This window comes from Harmonia axyridis, chromosome 2 (assembly GCF_914767665.1).
Source record: "Harmonia axyridis chromosome 2, icHarAxyr1.1, whole genome shotgun sequence".
NCBI lineage: Eukaryota > Metazoa > Arthropoda > Insecta > Coleoptera > Coccinellidae > Harmonia > Harmonia axyridis.
In genome coordinates, this window is record NC_059502.1 from 5,784,136 (window position 1) to 5,801,950 (window position 17,815).

At 30.6% G+C, this 17,815-nt stretch overlaps 3 protein-coding genes across 8 annotated transcripts in view; 1 reads left to right on the forward strand and 2 right to left on the reverse strand.

The window, feature by feature from the left end:
- The window catches only part of LOC123672534 (cAMP-dependent protein kinase type I regulatory subunit), a 59,739-nt gene extending 56,617 nt beyond the window's left edge, over positions 1-3,122 (reverse strand). The window contains exon 1 of the mRNA XM_045606664.1: positions 2,808-3,122. Within this exon, the coding sequence (XP_045462620.1) occupies positions 2,808-2,981 (174 nt within the window). The 5' untranslated portion in view covers positions 2,982-3,122. The remainder of the gene's footprint in view (positions 1-2,807) is intronic.
- Positions 3,123-3,344: 222 nt separating this feature from the next.
- On the forward strand, positions 3,345-11,303 carry LOC123672529 (DNA replication ATP-dependent helicase/nuclease DNA2). The gene is made up of 17 exons (XM_045606658.1): positions 3,345-3,489; positions 3,547-4,073; positions 4,132-4,414; positions 4,649-4,791; positions 4,845-4,981; positions 5,154-5,338; positions 5,563-5,930; positions 6,061-6,285; positions 6,348-6,536; positions 6,903-7,133; positions 7,188-7,486; positions 7,920-8,164; positions 8,389-8,582; positions 8,647-8,833; positions 9,048-9,263; positions 10,754-10,939; positions 11,017-11,303. The coding sequence occupies exons 1-17, from the start codon at positions 3,466-3,468 to the stop codon at positions 11,227-11,229; spliced, it is 3,852 nt and encodes a 1,283-aa protein (XP_045462614.1). The 5' UTR covers positions 3,345-3,465; the 3' UTR covers positions 11,230-11,303.
- Positions 11,304-12,520: 1,217 nt separating this feature from the next.
- LOC123672537 (putative uncharacterized protein DDB_G0275317) lies at positions 12,521-17,692 on the reverse strand. Of its 6 annotated transcripts, none has more exons than XM_045606671.1 (7): positions 17,534-17,692; positions 16,685-17,145; positions 16,443-16,468; positions 16,179-16,334; positions 15,783-16,080; positions 15,120-15,435; positions 12,521-13,050 (listed from the first exon to the last, which is right to left on the reverse strand). In XM_045606671.1, the coding sequence occupies exons 2-7, from the start codon at positions 17,125-17,127 to the stop codon at positions 12,586-12,588; spliced, it is 1,704 nt and encodes a 567-aa protein (XP_045462627.1). In that variant the 5' UTR covers positions 17,128-17,145; positions 17,534-17,692; the 3' UTR covers positions 12,521-12,585. The 6 variants fall into 6 exon arrangements, with proteins under 6 accessions (XP_045462627.1, XP_045462628.1, XP_045462629.1 ...); XM_045606672.1 differs by lacking the exon at positions 17,534-17,692 and adding an exon at positions 17,340-17,475; XM_045606673.1 differs by lacking the exon at positions 12,521-13,050 and adding an exon at positions 13,246-14,034.
- Between the last annotated feature and the right edge of the window lie 123 nt (positions 17,693-17,815).

Sequence of the window (17,815 nt, forward strand, 5' to 3'; positions counted from 1 at the left end):
AAGGCTGTAACGAGCCAAGAGGTGACCTCACCTAGAGGGCATCGAGGCTAGCGCCCACTTTCAACGCCCGGGCGCCAGTAGAAAGTTAATCTATAAACATTATTCGCGAAGTTGCTTGAGGCAACAGTAACAAAACCTGCACGTTAGGACGTATTGCTGGGTTCACATTGAGCTTAAGAGCAAACACGAAATTAAAGATATTTCTTCATATCAATTTTCACATAATTTGCTACATTGACCCACATTGTAATATTCCCATATTTTTAATTTGCGGGTGAAAAAATAATAATATTTCGAGTAACTTTTCATTTCGATATGATATCCCTACAAATCACTGATATATTTTGAAAAAATTCGTAAAAACATCCCACAAAAAAAATCATTACAAAAAAGGCAAAATCCTAATTTTAAGAAAATGTATGAGAAGACTCGTAAAGTGCAACATTTCGAGGAAAATTGGAACTATTGTAATATTCCTAAATTGTTCTGTAATAGGCTCTATTAGTGTGACGTCACACACCGCCATTTTTGGTTCTCCTGTCAGTGTTCGGAATCCAAACAAATAAATTGTCATTCGAATTAGTACGGTGTCGTTGAAGAAATTGGCTTATTTTCATAGATAAGAGTATTTGAGGAACGATTTCAGTATTAATTGATAGACAGAAGGAACGAGGTTAATACCAGTAAGTTTGAATCCTGTATCATTCCCCAGATTTTGTAAAAAGCCGTGTTTATTAGTTGAACTTCAAGTTCGAACTTATTGGCATTAATCTCGTTCCTTCTGTCTATCAATTAATAGTAAAATCGGTCCTTAAATAATCTTATTTATCAAAATAAGCCAATTTCTTCAACGACAACGTACTAATTTGAATGACAATTTGTTTGTTTGGATTCCGAACACTGACAGGAGAAACAAAAATGGCGGTGTGTGAAGTCATCACTTATAGAGCGTATAACTCCATACCAATTGTATTTGGCGAACTTACAATGACGTCAATTTGAAGTAGACACGTTTGTCATTTGTATTTTCGACATTTTCCAAAATAAAATATTCTATTCCTTTTGAGAAATTGAACAGACTCGTTGTCTTTATGGACAGGCCATTGAAAACTTAAGGAGTTTAAAACAATATTGAATTATTATCTCAAACGCAATGTAAATGATCTCCCCAATGAAATAGTAACAATATCAAATAATAATAAGTTTAAGTTACTCTTTACTAGTCCAAGAGGTGGCGCCATGGGCTGCGCATCTCTCACAAGAAAGCGACTGCTAGCGTTACACCCAACCGTTTTATGGCAAATCAAATCACCATATTCCAATATGGAGGGTGTATAAGGCAGGAGACACTGCCACCTGATATAATGGTGCCATGTGCCTAAAATTGCATATCATCGCCTTTTGGGCTCTTACTATGTGAGCGCTCTTTACCAAACTGTGTATTAAATCATTTGATTACAATTTTTCGAAAAATATTTATGCAAATTCTAAATATCCTCTCTTTAGTGTTTATTATGTATTACTGATTTAAATTGAAATTTGCAATTAAGTATGCTCCACGATTTTCGGCAATACATAGAATCACTCATTTCAATTTTTCATAACATTTTAACACATTCAGAGTGGTAGATCAGGTATCTAACATCAATTATTATATCCTGAGATGATCTTGGATTATTAGCATATGTAGATGGCCAGATCCTCCTAGATAACTTACAAAACAATTTTTGCAGATTACCTTTCAATTAAAGCAAGCAAAAATGAGCCTAATCATTGAAAATAAGGAGTTTTAGAGAATTGTTGGATGACAAAATCGGCAAAATCACGATACAAATATGATCATTGAGCTTTCATTCTTGAACCAGTTGTATTTTATTCAAGTGCATAAATTTATTCTTCTTCAAAATGTTCTGAGTTCAATACAGCAAATGAAACTGCCTTTACCCAAAAGTATTCCTCTAAATGAGTTAAGTGAGTAAAGGTGAAAGAAAATCTGAGAATATTATTAAAGAGGTAGTGCCATCTCAAGAAGAGAAAGAAAAATTTCACTAAGATCATCAAGTAGAATTCTAGTAGTACAATTAGTTCAATAGTAAAAATACTGCTCAACAGATTCAAACTCTACAAATTTGTCCATTTCAGTTTTAAGTGAACTTTTATTCTAACCATTTAATATCACTTTCAATAATGACCAGAGAACTACCTGTTTGAAGCGTTATTCACATGTTTCAAATTGTGCATGTATTGGATTCATTTTAATTGGTTTCTCAACAGATCAACAGAATGTAACTCAAGGAAATTGCTCAAGAGGAAATTTGTTTAAAAAGACATATATACAGTACAATGAAGAAGAAACCTGTCTTTAAGGAACTAAGTTTTTGATATACATTCAACAAAAATCTTCACAATACTAGCTCTCACTGGTTCCTACTTCAATACAGCATATTTATCGATAAGCGATTACTAACTTCATAGCAAAATGATGAGCCAATATCTTTCCACTATGATTTTCAAAAAAAAAAGTTAAGCATATTGGATAGTTATAAATGAACCCTTTCTTCGTTTGACCAGTAAATCTGAGGAGAACAAATAACCTCAAACTTCGGACAAAATATCTTGTTTAATAAGGTGAATAAGTATTTTCGTTCACTTCTAGCGGATGAAATTTGAAAAACCATTTCCCAAAATTCACATACAAGCGTCTTCGATTTTAGACTGAAACGTAATCCATTAAAACTGAACAAGTCTGTCTCTATTCTTATAAGAACAAAATTTTCATTAGACAATATGAAAATGATTTAACTGACCTTTTCCAACTTCTGGAAATGCTCCCTCAGGAAAACAATTGGGTTAGCAGGGCGACAAACACATAGTTGAACTATGCAATCCTTTAGTATTTGTTGTATATTATGATCTTCTACATAAGCCTCACACATCCTGATAATCTGTTCATCATCCATCATATTCAAGTTTGAAGCCATTCTAAAATTTCGAAACAACACTAAACCGAACGATTGAAACAGTTGTTAATTTCACTCAGAGTTTGTAAATTTTTGTTAGGAATATTTCACAGACTCAACAAGAGCCTCAAAACAACTTTTGACACTTTTTTATTTTTATTTGTTGATGTCGATAATCTAGATTCCTATTCATTTATAGGAAATTCATTTTTATTCACACCAATGGAAAACAAAACCAAAACAATATTTTTCAATCGTTGAATGAAATTAACGTTAATAAATAAAAATCCTTTAAAATAAAGTGGCAATAAATGGTTATTTCAATCGAAGGCCATTATCTGTTGATTTTCATGAATTTATTGATCTAATTATTCTATGCTCTTACCGTTACTTTTGGCGGATTTGAGGTTGAAATATATTTGACGTTCAAATAATAAAAACAAACATTTGAATCCAATTGAAAATGATTAATTATTTAATTAATTAAATGTATTTTTTGTGAAAAATGAAAAAAGTAAAAGTTCAAAAAGTAATTTGCAGTTTACCTTCTTAAATAACTTCCAATCTCATTTGTTTTCAATTTCAGAGTTCCAAAACAAATAGCAAACCTCCTACGACACTGTCAGATTTCTTCAAAAAAATTGAAGAAAAAAAACAAACAACAATAGTTAGCAATGATAACTTTCAAAACATATCTAGAGAACCAGACACAGTTAAGTTTAAAGAAAATAATTCTGGACCAAGTTCACCTAAGAAGAGAAAAAATGATGATCTAAATAATACAAGTCTTAACACCAATTGCTCCAAGAGAATATGTTTGTCAAACATACCCTCAACATCAACGAATTCTCCTCCTACGCTCATTAATATCAGAAAATTAAAAAACAATTCAAAAACCCCTGAAAAACATAAAAATGTGAATAAAACAAGGACCCCACCACCTAAATTATTTCATAGAACTCCAACAAAAGTTTCGGATTTTAGTGTCAATATTATTGAAAATTTTATCAAGATTACTCCTAGTAAATCGTCTGCTGAAAAAATGTCACCTTCAAGTTCAGGTAAAATAAGAACAACACCACTGAAACATTGTTCTCCTTCAGTTTCAAATAGGTAAAAATATTATAGATAATATAGAATTTGAATAATTACATATTAGTTATTATTTCAGATCAATAGAGGCACAAAAATTGAATGAAAAGACTCCAAGAAAAGAAACTCCTTCAAAAAATGTAGTTAGTCCAGCTTCTAGAGTGAAAGCTAAGCTTAATTTTGGAGATACTGAAAATAATTCGAAATCATCTATAAGTGAAACTGAGGGAAGCTCGAAACAAGGAAGTTCTTCAGGATGTGATATCAAGGATATTCTTTCAGAACATTCCATTGATGATTGTTTTTCTAACTTTTTTGATAATGAATTTGAAGAGGAGTTGTTAACTGATGAAATTGAGGCCGTAAGTTGAAATAGTTTTCCTGTAATAATTATGACTAGAACAAAATTTTTAATTTGAATATTCACAGATACAATTAACTTAGGCAGGTTTAGTCTTAGAACTAAATATTTGAGGTCTCTTCTAGTACTAACACAATTATTTAAATATGTATTAGGCATAGTTTTATCAAACTACTATTTAATATAAAACAAAAAAAGGATAATTTTACTTTTTGAAAGCATTTTTGTCAAGCAGGTAGCATACGAGAAAACACTAGACCTAAGTGAATCTAAATATTGCAAAGTTATCAAAATTGAGTATTTTCCTTCTTATAATAAAGTAACAATAAAATCGAATACTAGTGAGGAATACGCTGTATGCATTCTTAGAGACTTTTGGTAAATATCATTTGTGAAGAATGACCATGCCATTCTATTTTGGATAATTGCAGGTTCAACATCAACCTAGAAATTGGAGATAAATTATATATTATGGCAAAAAAAATTGAATCGGATTGGATTGTAGACAATAAAAATGGTCTTATCGTTTATGAACCTGATTTGCTTATTTCAAGCACTTCTGTTGTTGGTGAGTATCAATTAGAAATGGTGCAATGAAAAAATTATGAATTTATTACTTGTGTTAATAATATTTTGGATTTCTTCATAAAAAAATTGTATTCATGTACTTATTAATAATTTTTGTTAATTTCATTTCAATAATCTATTATCAAGAATTTTTATATTTATTGTTTTTTTAGGTGCACTATTCTGTAAGAGAAGAAGTGTTCTCAGCGATAAATTCCAAGGTTTTGAAGCTGGTAATGAATTCATGTTGGTTGGAACTTTAGTTCATTCCATCCTCCAGCAAACCCTAAAAAATAAATTGAAAACAATCTCTGAAATAGAAAATATCCTAGAAAATATTTTGAAGGACAAAGATAATGTAAGTTGACTTTACTGTGCTGCTGTATTGAATTCATTATTCATAATTTTTCAATTACCACTATAAACTCTATCTGGAATTTTAAATGTAACTTGAATACCCAAGTCATTTATCAACTAAAGTTTAAATATTCAAATAGACTAGTAAACTCTTGAAGAAATAATTTATAATGAAAAGAACAACACTATAGCAAAAAAAAATTAAAACAATATATACCACTTCAGATAAAAAAGATATATGAATCGGACCTAACAGTTGAAATGGTGAAATCCAAAATGGCAATATATATACCGAGAATCCAGGAATTTGTGGAGTCATATGTTCAAGGAAAAAAAAAGCAACCAAACAAAAATGTTTGGCAGGGTAAAATCGATGAAATCGAAGATATTGAGGAAAATATCTGGTGTCAAAAGTTAGGAATCAAAGGAAAGGTAGATGTTACTATAAAAAATGGTTCTCAGGTAATGCCTTTAGAATTAAAAACAGGAAAATCTTCATTTTCTTTAGAGCACAAGGGGCAAGTGTTATTGTATATTATGATGATGAACAAGCTGGGATACAAGGTATCTTCTGGACTCCTGTTATATCTGAAGTGAGTGTAGTAAAGATCTTTTAGATAATACAAAAATCTGCTAATGTAGGTACCGCTAAAACAAAAGGACAAGAGAAACTTTCTCGTAGAAACAATGCTGTCATCCGAAGAATTTAGTTTAATTTTTTAGGGATGGAATAATGAGAGAAATACCTATTTCTGAAAACGAAAAACGAGATATCATGATCCTCAGGAACGAATTAGCTTATTACTTACGCAGAAAACCGAAAACAATTCGCTCAAAAATCATGGACAAAATTCAAAAAGTTACACCATCCGATCTACCAAGTCCTATAAACCATCACAGTGCATGTGGAAAATGCTCTTATAATATTATATGCTCTGCCTTTTTAGAGTGAGTAAAACTCGATAAATTCCTATATACATTTTCTTGGCATATATTACATTTTATTTCAGATATAACAAAGATGACTTATCTGATAATAAATCACTGAAGGATATTAAGGATTCAGTTTTATCGCACCTTACGGAAGAACACATAAATTATTTCATACTTTGGAGTTCTCTGGTGAATCTAGAGGAAGTATCTGAAAAATCTTGCTCCAAACCAGTTCAAGACATTCTCATCAAAGCTCCAACAGAAAGGTAGGATGATTATTTTCAATTTGCTTGGAATTTTAAACTTTGAACAAGTATAGTGCAAATCTCGCTAGTTGAAATAATTCCAAAAACTCAACTTTCGATGTTAGGAACAAATGCGAATATTAATTTCAGAAAAAGTCACTCTTCCTTAAATCTAAACTAAAAAAGTAAGAAAGTACATAGTATTTGTCAATTATGAAATTTTAGCACTATTAAACCTTGATTAATTTAACTTTACAGCAATTAATAATTTAATTAAGGATTACTTCAGTATAATGACGATAAAGCATGATATTGAGTTTTTTGAAGGAAATAAGTTTTTTCATCGGAAGTGATGTCCTGTTGATCCTAAAACATTATATTTTTTAGGGAAACCAAGGGCAGATGCATTTGTAACCTTAAAATTTCTGAGACATGCGACGAAATGAATGGAATCATGAACCACACCTTCGTTAAGTGTGATGCATCAAATTTCAATTTTATCGCCTCAGGTATAGAAGAAGGAAATTATTGTGTAGTAAGCACTGACACCAGACATGCTGTTGTCTCTGGTTTCGTTACATACATAGATGCACATTCTATCACTGTGGCACTCGATAAGTAAGATCAGATGGTTGATATCTTATAACAAGTTGTTTGATTTGTTTATTTCAGAGATCTGAAAAAAAAACATCCAAGTGAACATTTTCATATTGATACATATGAATCGTCTTACAGTCACGCTTTTAACCAAACTTGTTTGACGTTATTACTAGAACCATCTACTAGAGCGGACCATTTGAGGAGTATGGTAATCGATAAAAAGTTACCAACCTTCTCTAACAAGCTTCCTAAAGTTGTTGCTGTTAAAGGGTTGCAGATACTCAAAAGATTGAATTCTATCCAAAGAAAGGCAGTTTTGAAAGCTATATCCGCAAATGATTATCTCCTTATCAAAGGAATGCCTGGTACAGGTTAGTAGCAAATCATTCTGCTGAACAGTTTAACTACAGGGTTTTTCAATAAGAGGTTAGGTTAGGTTAGGTTTGACAACTGGACAGTGTTATTACAGGGTTTTCCAATAAGAGGTTTAATTTTGAATAGCATATCTAGACAGCTGTCAAGTGAATCTGTCATCTTTTGACATTTCACAAGTTTTTTTTTTTATTTCTCTTAGAATATACTCTTTTTAATATCAAAATGAAAGATCATTGAAAAACCCTTTAGATATTGGCCCAAATATGTTACTGATGACATTTTCTGCTTTGGTTTATTATTGCTTTTGACTCCAGGACACTTTCTTTTCCTCCTTTTTCTCCTGGGAGTTTCCTGAGTTGATTACTTGTTAACCTTCATTTTTTTTTCTAATTATTCGGTATTTTGGGTATTTATTTATTTTTTTTTTAGGTAAAACTGCTACCATTGTTGCGCTTGTAGAACTGCTCTCGATACTTGGAAAAACTGTTTTAATAACAAGTCACACACATTCAGCAGTTGATAATATTTGCGTGAAACTTTGTAAATTAGGTGTTGATTTTATGAGGCTAGGTTCTCAAGCCAAAATAAACACCAGCTTGGAAAAATATAGCGAATACTTCAAAACGAAAGATTGCATCACACCAGAACAACTCTCCAATGTATATGAAAATACTGTAAGGCTTTCATTTATTTGTCAATTTACTTACAGATTAAAACAAATTTTTTGCTTCATTGGAAATTTGCAGCATTTAAAGCAACATTGAATTCTAACCTCTTCAAGTTCTCGATAAACATCACGGAATAATTTGAGAGGATTTGAAAAGTTTGTCACACTAAACTTTGAAGCATTAACATAATTAATACAATGTTCCTCTTGCTTATTAATTTTCGTTTACAGAAAATAATAGCTGTTACATGTCTTGGTTCTGGACATCCGATATTGTCAAAAAGGACACTTGATGTTTGTATAGTAGATGAAAGTACTCAGGTATTACAACCAACACTCATAAGACCTCTGTATGCAGCAAAAGTCTTCATTCTAGTTGGAGATCCTCAACAATTGCCCCCAGTCGTTAGGAGCGCAGATGCTGTGTATGTGCTATCCTATCGTTAGAAACAGATAATTTTTTAAATTTTATTTTCCGCCAATTTTCAGGGAATTAGGTATGGCAAAAAGTATGTTTGAAAGATTAGAAGGTGATGAAGGTACGATATCATTAACAATGAATTACAGAATGAATAAAGTGATAACAAAATTAGCAAATGATTTGACATACAATGGAAATCTTTTGGTTGCCGATGAAAAAACTGGAAATGCTACCCTCTGTATACCTAATGAAAAGGTAAAATAAAATATATTGTAATATGTACTTTACTTCTTCGATTTAAGGAAACAGCATTCAAGACTTCAACAACTTGTACTTTTATTTTTTTTTCATCTAGTAATATAGTCACTTAAAAAATTGTAATGAAGGTTCTTAACCCTTGTTAACCTAGTCTTTATTATATAGAAGATTTGTATTTATTATTAAAATGATAACAAGAATTTAATTTCAGGAAATGTTTGAATCATTTGAGTATTGCGATTGGATGAAAGAAGTTCTCGACACAAATTTGATGAATTCCGTTAAATTGATCGATACAGGGCCCATATGGAATCGCAAAGATACAGTTAGTTGGAGAGTGAAGGAAGAGAGCAATAAAGAGAATAAGTTTGTTGCCAATATTTATGAAGCAGCTGTCATTTATAATCTAATACAAGCATTATTGAAGGTAGGTTTTGCCTATTTGAATTTCCTTACTCTCTTATAATTTGGTAAAACAACTTATTTGAATTATTATGCAGCCCAAAAATTTTGGGATTCAAGGTATTTGATAGTATAACAAATAGTTCTTTTTTCTGCATTATAGAATTATTGCAATATATTAATAAATGATCTTTTAATAAAGGATCTCTTATTTTGACATGCATGCACATTGAGTCTGATTTTAAGGATATTCTGAATCTGAAATACAAATCTCCCTTACTTCATTTAAATACAGGCGACAAACTTTTATTTGAAGATCCTTAAGAGGTAATGGTACCACGTGCGTTTGAGCGCATCTGTCAAAGTTTACCTATTCAGCTCCCTCCAGCCCCTCTGAGAAGCCTTCACTTTTCAGGATGAGTGGAGCAATCTCAAACGTTCTTCTGATTTTCCGTCCTTTTCTACCACATGTAAGAATTCAGATACGTTTGACGGCATTCAATTCTTACACGCCAGCCAATGAAATCGCAGAGAACTGTACGAACGGTTGTTCGAACATTTGGCAATGCAGCAACTTCGAGCTCGAAAGACAGGTACAGAGATAGTATTAGGTATCTTTCTAGGACGGATTGACCAGATGTTTTGAAAGAAATAACTCGCTTTTTATGATGGGCAATAAAACCGATTTTAGAGAGGGTTGCGAAGTTGTGAGAAATATCAGTTAGGATCGACCCCATACAAATCGGTGATCTGCAAGAATAGTTGTTCTCCTTTAAGTTTTGAACTGGGCAGTCATTGGGTGATTTCTCGATAAGCAAAAGTTATGTGAATAAAATTGCTCGTTAATTATATCAAAATCAGAAATGTGTTCAATTGGTTTTGATATAATTTATTCAATATCCTCTTCAATGGCTAAAATTGCTAACTCTATTTGTTCTTCCATTGTCGATTTTGCACTTATACCCAATAAATTATTTGATTAATGACTATCAGATCTCAAAATACAAATTTTAGAAATCTTTTTCAGCGTGTTGCAATCGTTAGCTTTTAAAATCAAGTTAGAGGATCCTTTATTATTACATCGCTTATTTGTATGTTGCAATAATTCTCTATTATCATAGATTAGACTTTTATAGTCCATAGAAATGACAACATTCAGTGTATTTAGTTAATTTCTATGAAATTTTCCTGGTATACTGGATAATGGGTAAACGCGGCAACGGGTAGGCTCGTAAACAGAGCTTACAACCTTCCCCGTTGCCGCGTTTACCGAGAATATCAGGAAACTTTCATAGAAATGAACTAAATATGCCGTATTCAGTTCATTTCTATGAAAAATTCCTAATCCACCCGGAAAAACCGGCAACAGGAAGGGTCGTAAACTCTGTGTACGCGTCGCCTTGTTGTCACGATAATTTTTATGAACTCAATGAACATCTCTAAATAATTTTAGAGGATATGAAAAATCTGTTGAAAATTAGGTATCATAGTAAAAAAAATTACGTGTGATTTTAGGGTGGAGTTAAAACTGAAAGTATAGGAGTCATCGCGACATATACTCACCAAGTTAAGCAGCTGTCTTGTATTATTGATAAAAATATTGATGTCAGCACTGTGGATAGATTTCAGGGAAGAGATAAGGATGTGATTATATACTCTTGTACAAAAAGTACAGATCAAAATAATACAACAAAATCAAAGGTGAAACATTTTTTCTCAATAGAAATTTAGCAATATTGAATATTTAAGGAAATTTTTCTCAACTTGTTAATTTTTAGTTCGAGATATTGGAAGACCATAGAAGATTGAATGTAGCCTTAACTAGGGCTAAACATAAATTGATTCTGATTGGGGACATGCAAACTGTGAAAAAATATTCACCATTTGCGAAATTGCTTTCTTGCTTTGAGAAAACCCACATTATCAAGTTCAAAGATGAAGACAACAGATGGACTTACTTATTGAATAACGTTACAAAAATGTGTTCATAGTTTTTATCAAACCAGTGTATCTCATATAAGAGTAATCTGATGTATTTAATCAATAAACAATTTTTTTTTCCAAATAAATATTTTTCCATAAAAAATTTTTTGAATTGAGAAATTATTATTCTTACCAAATCCAAAGAATCATTGACCCTTGAATGTAATTTATTCTTAGGTGTAAGTAAATATATAATTTAGAGCAGCTACAATAGAAATTTCGCACAACTTTGGTTACTTTTGTTATCTGTCAGCCTGTGTGTACACAAATGCATGTACCAGCTTCAACTTCTATACAGAGTGTTCCTAATTTGAATGTACAAATGAAAATTATAGATTCCTCAGATCATTAAAAAAAGTCCTTTATGAGCCACCAAACACTTTATTTTCGAGATACAGGAAAGTTTAATATTTTTTCGTAAAGTACCTTTTTCGGCAACCGTCCGGGAAGTGCTCACTTTCCGGACGCTTTTTCTCTGAGAAAGTAGCATTTCCCGGCCTAGTCCGGAAAGTACGTACTTCCCGGACTAGGCCGGAAAAGAATCATAGAATCCATAGCAACCGAGATAACGGCTGACAGTTCATATGAAATTAGTTGTCAAAAATTTGCATGTTTTTTTATCGCAATCGCAATAAAATATGGAAAGCAGCAGCGATAGTGTTATTTTACATGGTTGTCGAAAAAATATTGTACGCAACACGCCCGAAAAATGTTTTTTTGGAGTCAATTTTGTCTATTCGTCCAAGAAAAACCCTATTTTCCGGACTTGTTACGTAAATTACTATTCCTTCATAAAATATTGAACTTAAATTTGCCATAATATTCCAATTTAAAGTTTTTAATAATAATAAAACAAATAAAAAATAACAATTTTGAATACAAGTCCACAGGGTGATATTTTTTCTGGAACAGTGCCGCTTCTTTCCTCCAAAACTTTTGTTTTGGAAAATGTAAAATGATACTTTGGTCCAGTATTACACTTTTTGGTTTTTATCGTATCTGGTACCGATTTTGAGAAATTTCAAACAATTACCTCGTAATCCTCAGGAAAATCCAAATTATTATAAGGATCTAGTTAGTAAGCTGTGATGAATAAATTAATTATTAGTTTTAGTACGTATTTACCCAACGTGGGGCGAAGTTTCGATAAACTTGTAAAATTAGAAAAAATAGGAATACTAAAAACACCCTGTATCTTGAAAAAAAAAGCGTTACTGTATCCTATTACTTCTATAGGAGAATTTTAAGAATATTTTGAATAATGTGTACAGTCTTCTATCAGTTCATGAAATAAAACAATAAATCTCAATTGAATTTATTGGATAATCGTAAGATATACAAATTGATACTAATCATCATATAATCTATTCAAGAGGTCCAATACATCCACAAACATAAATATCGACATCTCTCAAATTGTATCTCATCAAAGTAAGAATTTGAGCATTGAGAATTTCGTCTTGTTCTTGTTGAAAAGCTATAAAGTAGTAGCCATCTTTTATTGAATTTTTAGAGATTGATTTTAGGCATTCAGCAAACGCCATAAAATCCATAGGTTCATCATATTCGTTTTGAACGATACAACCATAAAGAACATAATTTCTGGGATACATAGGTTGGGATCTTACAGTTTGACCAAGAACTTTTGGGGCCTTGGTCCAGTCGTTTTCAATTTTGAATTTTTTATTTAAATCCATCATCGTTTCCGTTTTATGACCGTCTTTTGATGCAAAATATATGATTACTGTTTCAGGTTCAATTTCTGTGATTGGCTTTATAACTTGAACTACTTTGCATTTTCTCAAAGGCGTAGTAGGAGTTGTAGATGCCTGAAATCATAAAGTTAAATATCATTTATTATTCCACTGAGATTAATGAAACTGAACCTGAGGCTCATAATGTATACAGGGGAGTCTTAAAGTTGTACATTAATTCAGCCAAGGATTCCTCTCATTAAATAAAAATCTTTATTTACCTTTTTTTCAGATTTGGCTCCGGTAAAAAGATATAGTTTGGTTTTTAAAAAAAAATTGTTCTTTAGTAGCTTTAATACGATCATTCAGAATTGAAAGAATTTCAATGTAAACTTTTCTATAACCAGGACATACATATTCTTCAATTATATGTTTTTGCTAGTTATAGGCAGCAGGATATTCATTAATTTTTTTCATTGATATTAATGGAGTAAAATTAGCTCTTCAATTTTATAATAATTTGATTTTACTATTAGAAAAAAAGAAATACCTAGTGATCATTCAGTTAAAGATGAGCTAATTTTCATGGCTTAATGAAATAAATGTCGGTATAATTTGAAGATTTAATTCAATAAAAAAAAATAATTAAATCATCTCAACATTCAGAGATTAATCTCTACCTAATAAAGATTGATAAAAATCAGATGAAATATAAAAATGCAATGTGGATCCCATCAAGTGTAAATAGAATAATAAGTATTGAATGAAAAATATCTATTTTACTCAAACAAAACAAAATTATAAAAATGAATTAATTGATTAATTAATAAGTGAATATAATAATAAAAAATTATTTCAAAACTAATAAAATACTTATTTGCTAAGATAATACAAATGTATTGTTTCCTTTATAAATGAACACATCTGATAGCTATAAGTACAAAAATAAAAATTATAATCAGAAGACAAATTACTGAAGAACAAATGGAAAAAATGAAAAATTATGTTCTACTTTTTCTGATGTGACTTCTTTTGAAAAAATTGTTGCATAAAAAGTTTGCTCTTTTTAACTCCTTTATAGCACTTGGTCTTCTTGCACCTTTTCCTTCCTTTTTTAAGCTTGAAAAAAATTCAAACTGTTTAAATTTGAATTTAACAGAAAAGGATAACATCGAAAGCACTTAGGGTCAATAAAACTGAAAATAATGTTGAAATGAATGATCATTTGTTTTCTTTTCCTCAAATTTTACCAACAAATTTCAAATTATTCACATCAAGAATGATAAAGTTTGAGCCAAATTATCCAGTGATTAGCAAAAACTTCAAGCATGAAAAACTTTTCAAAACTTCATTTAAAATCGAATGTTTCATTTATGAGAAATCTCTTAATATTATCTTCATCAGAGTTGTATGGTTATATGAATAATTTTTAAAAAGAATTCTAGCTGTAGAGATGAGTAAAACACTCTTCCAAATCCATTTTTAAATAATCAAAGTCCTCCTTTTTAGGTCGAATTACTTTTTTTTTTTTTTTACTTTAAATACCTAGAATACAATAAAGAACTAAACTAACTCATCATTTGAATGAAATTGACATTCTATGTAATTATAAAACAGAGCAAATTTTACACAATGATTTATTATTACATTCTTTCGAACAGATAATACAGCTGTTCAGCCGAATATTATTTATGTGAAAATGAGTTTTTGGGAAAATTTTTTCAAATATTGCAAATGCAAAATCTACATAATTATATATCACACGACCCCTTATATTTTTCAAGATTCTTGAGGGTATCACAAAAATGTCCTCCAAAATTAAAAAGAGATCTGTTTCGGCATTTTCCGGAAAAAAAACTCATACTCACAGAAATATCATGTTGGACTCTTTTATGAACTGAATGAACCTAGGGTTATTTGTACTGAAATGCAAACAAAATTTTCAAAAATTTAATTCTGGAACTAACTTAAATTGTCCAAAAAAGGCTTTCTATGCATAATAACTCAAAAGATCCATATTGTAGAGTGTTGACTTTACACAATTGATAATATGCCAAAATGTATTCAAGAGAACCTTTTTTTTTTTTTTTTGATTAATTATAATCTCAAGCCGTTGAGGATAATAGTAACATAACAATTTAAGTTTGCAAGAAATGACTATGCATCATTTCTTAAAAAAAAAACATTCAATAAAATAAACTTACCGGCTGGAAATTACACACCAATATGTCAGAATCTTCACTTCTAAATAAATATTTCAACATTCGCCAAACAACATCCCAATCTAACCGATCTAAGCCACAACCAATTCGAGGCATAGCTAGCTTTTTAACATTGTTGGCTTTCATGTGTTCTCTTAGTTTACACAAAGAGGACCAGAGACTGTCATATGTTGGTTTTCCTTGAGAAACGGATTTTGTCACTAAATAATAAATGAATCTGCCTTTTTTTTCAAGAATGGCTAATCCTCCTGTTTTAGCATGTTGAGATAATAGTTCTGGAACTTTATTGAATCGATTCCTAAAAATTGGTTAATTGTACATTTCAATCTATAATTTTTTTAATTTTTTATATTTATTTGGGTACCCACAAGACTTACAAAGAAACTATGAAAATGAGAACATTTTTTCTTTGAACATAGATGTGGTTTTATCTAAGAGATTATTTTGTTTGGAACGATTAAAGATTTTTTGGATTAACCTAATCTAACCTTTCATCGTTTGTATCTGTGAAATAAGTCTTGAAAAAGCATGATACAGACATCAAAGAGAAAATAAGCCCAGAAATGTACATGAAAAAGAAACGCCAAAGAGACGTAGTGTAATAAGGGTTTTAAACAGAATAATCAATGTAATGATAAAACTAACCTAAATTCAATTGCTATACCACTGCCCATATTCATATCCTGTGCAACACAATGAGCTAATGCATAATCTTCGTCAACTTCAAACAAATTTCCTTCCACTTCCTTCACTCTAGAGTCATTTTCAGCCTCTCCAGATATCAAATAGGAACAAAAATCATTCTTTTCATCAGTATCATTTCTCATGAAAATTTTCTGTTTACTGAAACTTCTATAGCAACTTCTATTTGGAGTACAATTACTTGAATTTGAATATTTTGAATCAGTTGAATAATTGTCTTGCATAGATGAAGACTGATTTTCTGTAAAACATTGAAAGAAAATCAAACATACAATTTTTATAGAACCTCTCAAAGAATTATTCAGAGTTAGAATTTCGGTTGAATTGGAATATACATACCTTTTTTACTAGAATTGCCTTCTCCTTCAATTTCTTTCTTAAATCCGTCATAATTTTTTATAGGAGTCTCAATACTTCCATTTTCAGTTGAATCTTTAGAATTCATTGGATAATTTTTTGAATTTCTACCTTTCTTACCAAATGATGAGGAAGATTCTGAAAATTTGAAGGGAAATCAAATTAAATACATATTCCTGGTTTTTGTGAAACCTTTAAAAAACTTATTTGGTGGTTAGGGTTTCAATTTAATATCTAGATACATACGATTTCCGCTGGGCCAGTTCCTATTCCTAAAAAAAAAAATTATTAGTAATTATTCAAAATTGAATACATCAACATGTGAGGAAAGATTGGAACCGATGCAAATTTGTACATTACTGATATTTAAGATATACTACATTATGAAAAAAGGAATACAGAGAATTCGGCTTACGACCTTAGTAGTCGATGCAGAAAATTCAATGAAAAAAAGTGAAAATAATTAAGTTGATTTTTTGGTAATTTACCTCTCTTCATTTCTAGGACTTGAATTTCTATGCCTCCCATTGACTCTTGCATGTTTATTGAATGTATTGGAACTTGATGGATCATTAACTTCATCTCCATATGAAGATTGCGAATCTTCTTTATTATGAATTATATTTCTGGAACTAGTCCTAGTCTTTTCGACTTTCGAGTGTTCTGAATCCTTGAACTGATTGGAACTTGATTGATCACCAACAGATGAAGATAGCGAATCTTCTTTATTAGGACTTGAATTTCCACACCTAGACCTAGTATCGTCGACTCCCGAATATATTTTAGAATCTTTGAACTGATTGGAACTTGGTTGATCACTAACTTTATATCCAGATGATGATTGCGAATCTTCTTTATTAGGAGTACTTGTAGTTATATTAGAACTTTTATTTGCCGTCTTTTTTTGAAGCCTTTTTTCCTTCTTACCCATGATTCAAAATAATTAATTCTGGAATAAATATATAATAGAAACAGAAAATAAGAAGAGGTGTATATTATGAAACAGCCTATACTAATTTCAGTTTTCAAGATTGTGACGGAAATTAAGATACTTGTGGAGATTGAACTCCGAACTTGATAACGATTGAATTAAATATCACAATTATTCACTTCTTATTCGAGGTACCTTAGGTAATATTGTACCTTATTACAATGAAAACAGATAAGGAAATTATTATTTGAATAAAATGAAGTTATCACAGTACTAAATCATTTTCAATAAACGTGCCAAAATTATAATGCCTAAACTAATTGAATAACCTAGGAATAAACTTGGAATATGTCAAAAAATGACTCGAATATTAATATGGATTATATATTATCATTACTATACATACCTACGAAATATACTTCTCTAATATTTCTAACTTCACAGAATGCAAAATTATTTTTACAACACCCGCATTACCATGAGAAGGGGATTCCCCTAAAGTAAAGTTTTAATAAATAATATGTCAGCAAATTTCCACAGACCATTAATTAATTGTAACATTACAACTACAAAAGTACAAGAATAATTTATGGAACATATTTAGTTTTTTGTTCTGTATAAGAATCCGTAACATAGAAAGAATATATAATTTTTCTGTATCATCATGAAATATCTCTATCATCTCCTC

Bases quoted from the DNA above. Each gene is read 5' to 3' on its own strand.
- LOC123672529 (XM_045606658.1), top strand. From the start codon at position 3,466: ATGAAAAAAGTAAAAGTTCAAAAA. The intron at 3,490-3,546 runs GTAATTTGCAGT...TTTCAATTTCAG, and splicing joins AAAAAGTAAAAGTTCAAAAA to AGTTCCAAAACAAATAGCAA. The intron at 8,165-8,388 runs GTAAGGCTTTCA...TTTCGTTTACAG, and splicing joins CCAATGTATATGAAAATACT to AAAATAATAGCTGTTACATG.
- LOC123672537 (XM_045606671.1), bottom strand. From the start codon at position 17,127: ATGGGTAAGAAGGAAAAAAGGCTTCAAAAAAAGACGGCAAATAAAAGT. The intron at 16,469-16,684 runs GTAAATTACCAA...TTTTTTTTTTAG, and splicing joins AGTCCTAGAAATGAAGAGAG to GAATAGGAACTGGCCCAGCG. The intron at 13,051-15,119 runs GTAAGTTTATTT...TTATGATTTCAG, and splicing joins TGGTGTGTAATTTCCAGCCG to GCATCTACAACTCCTACTAC.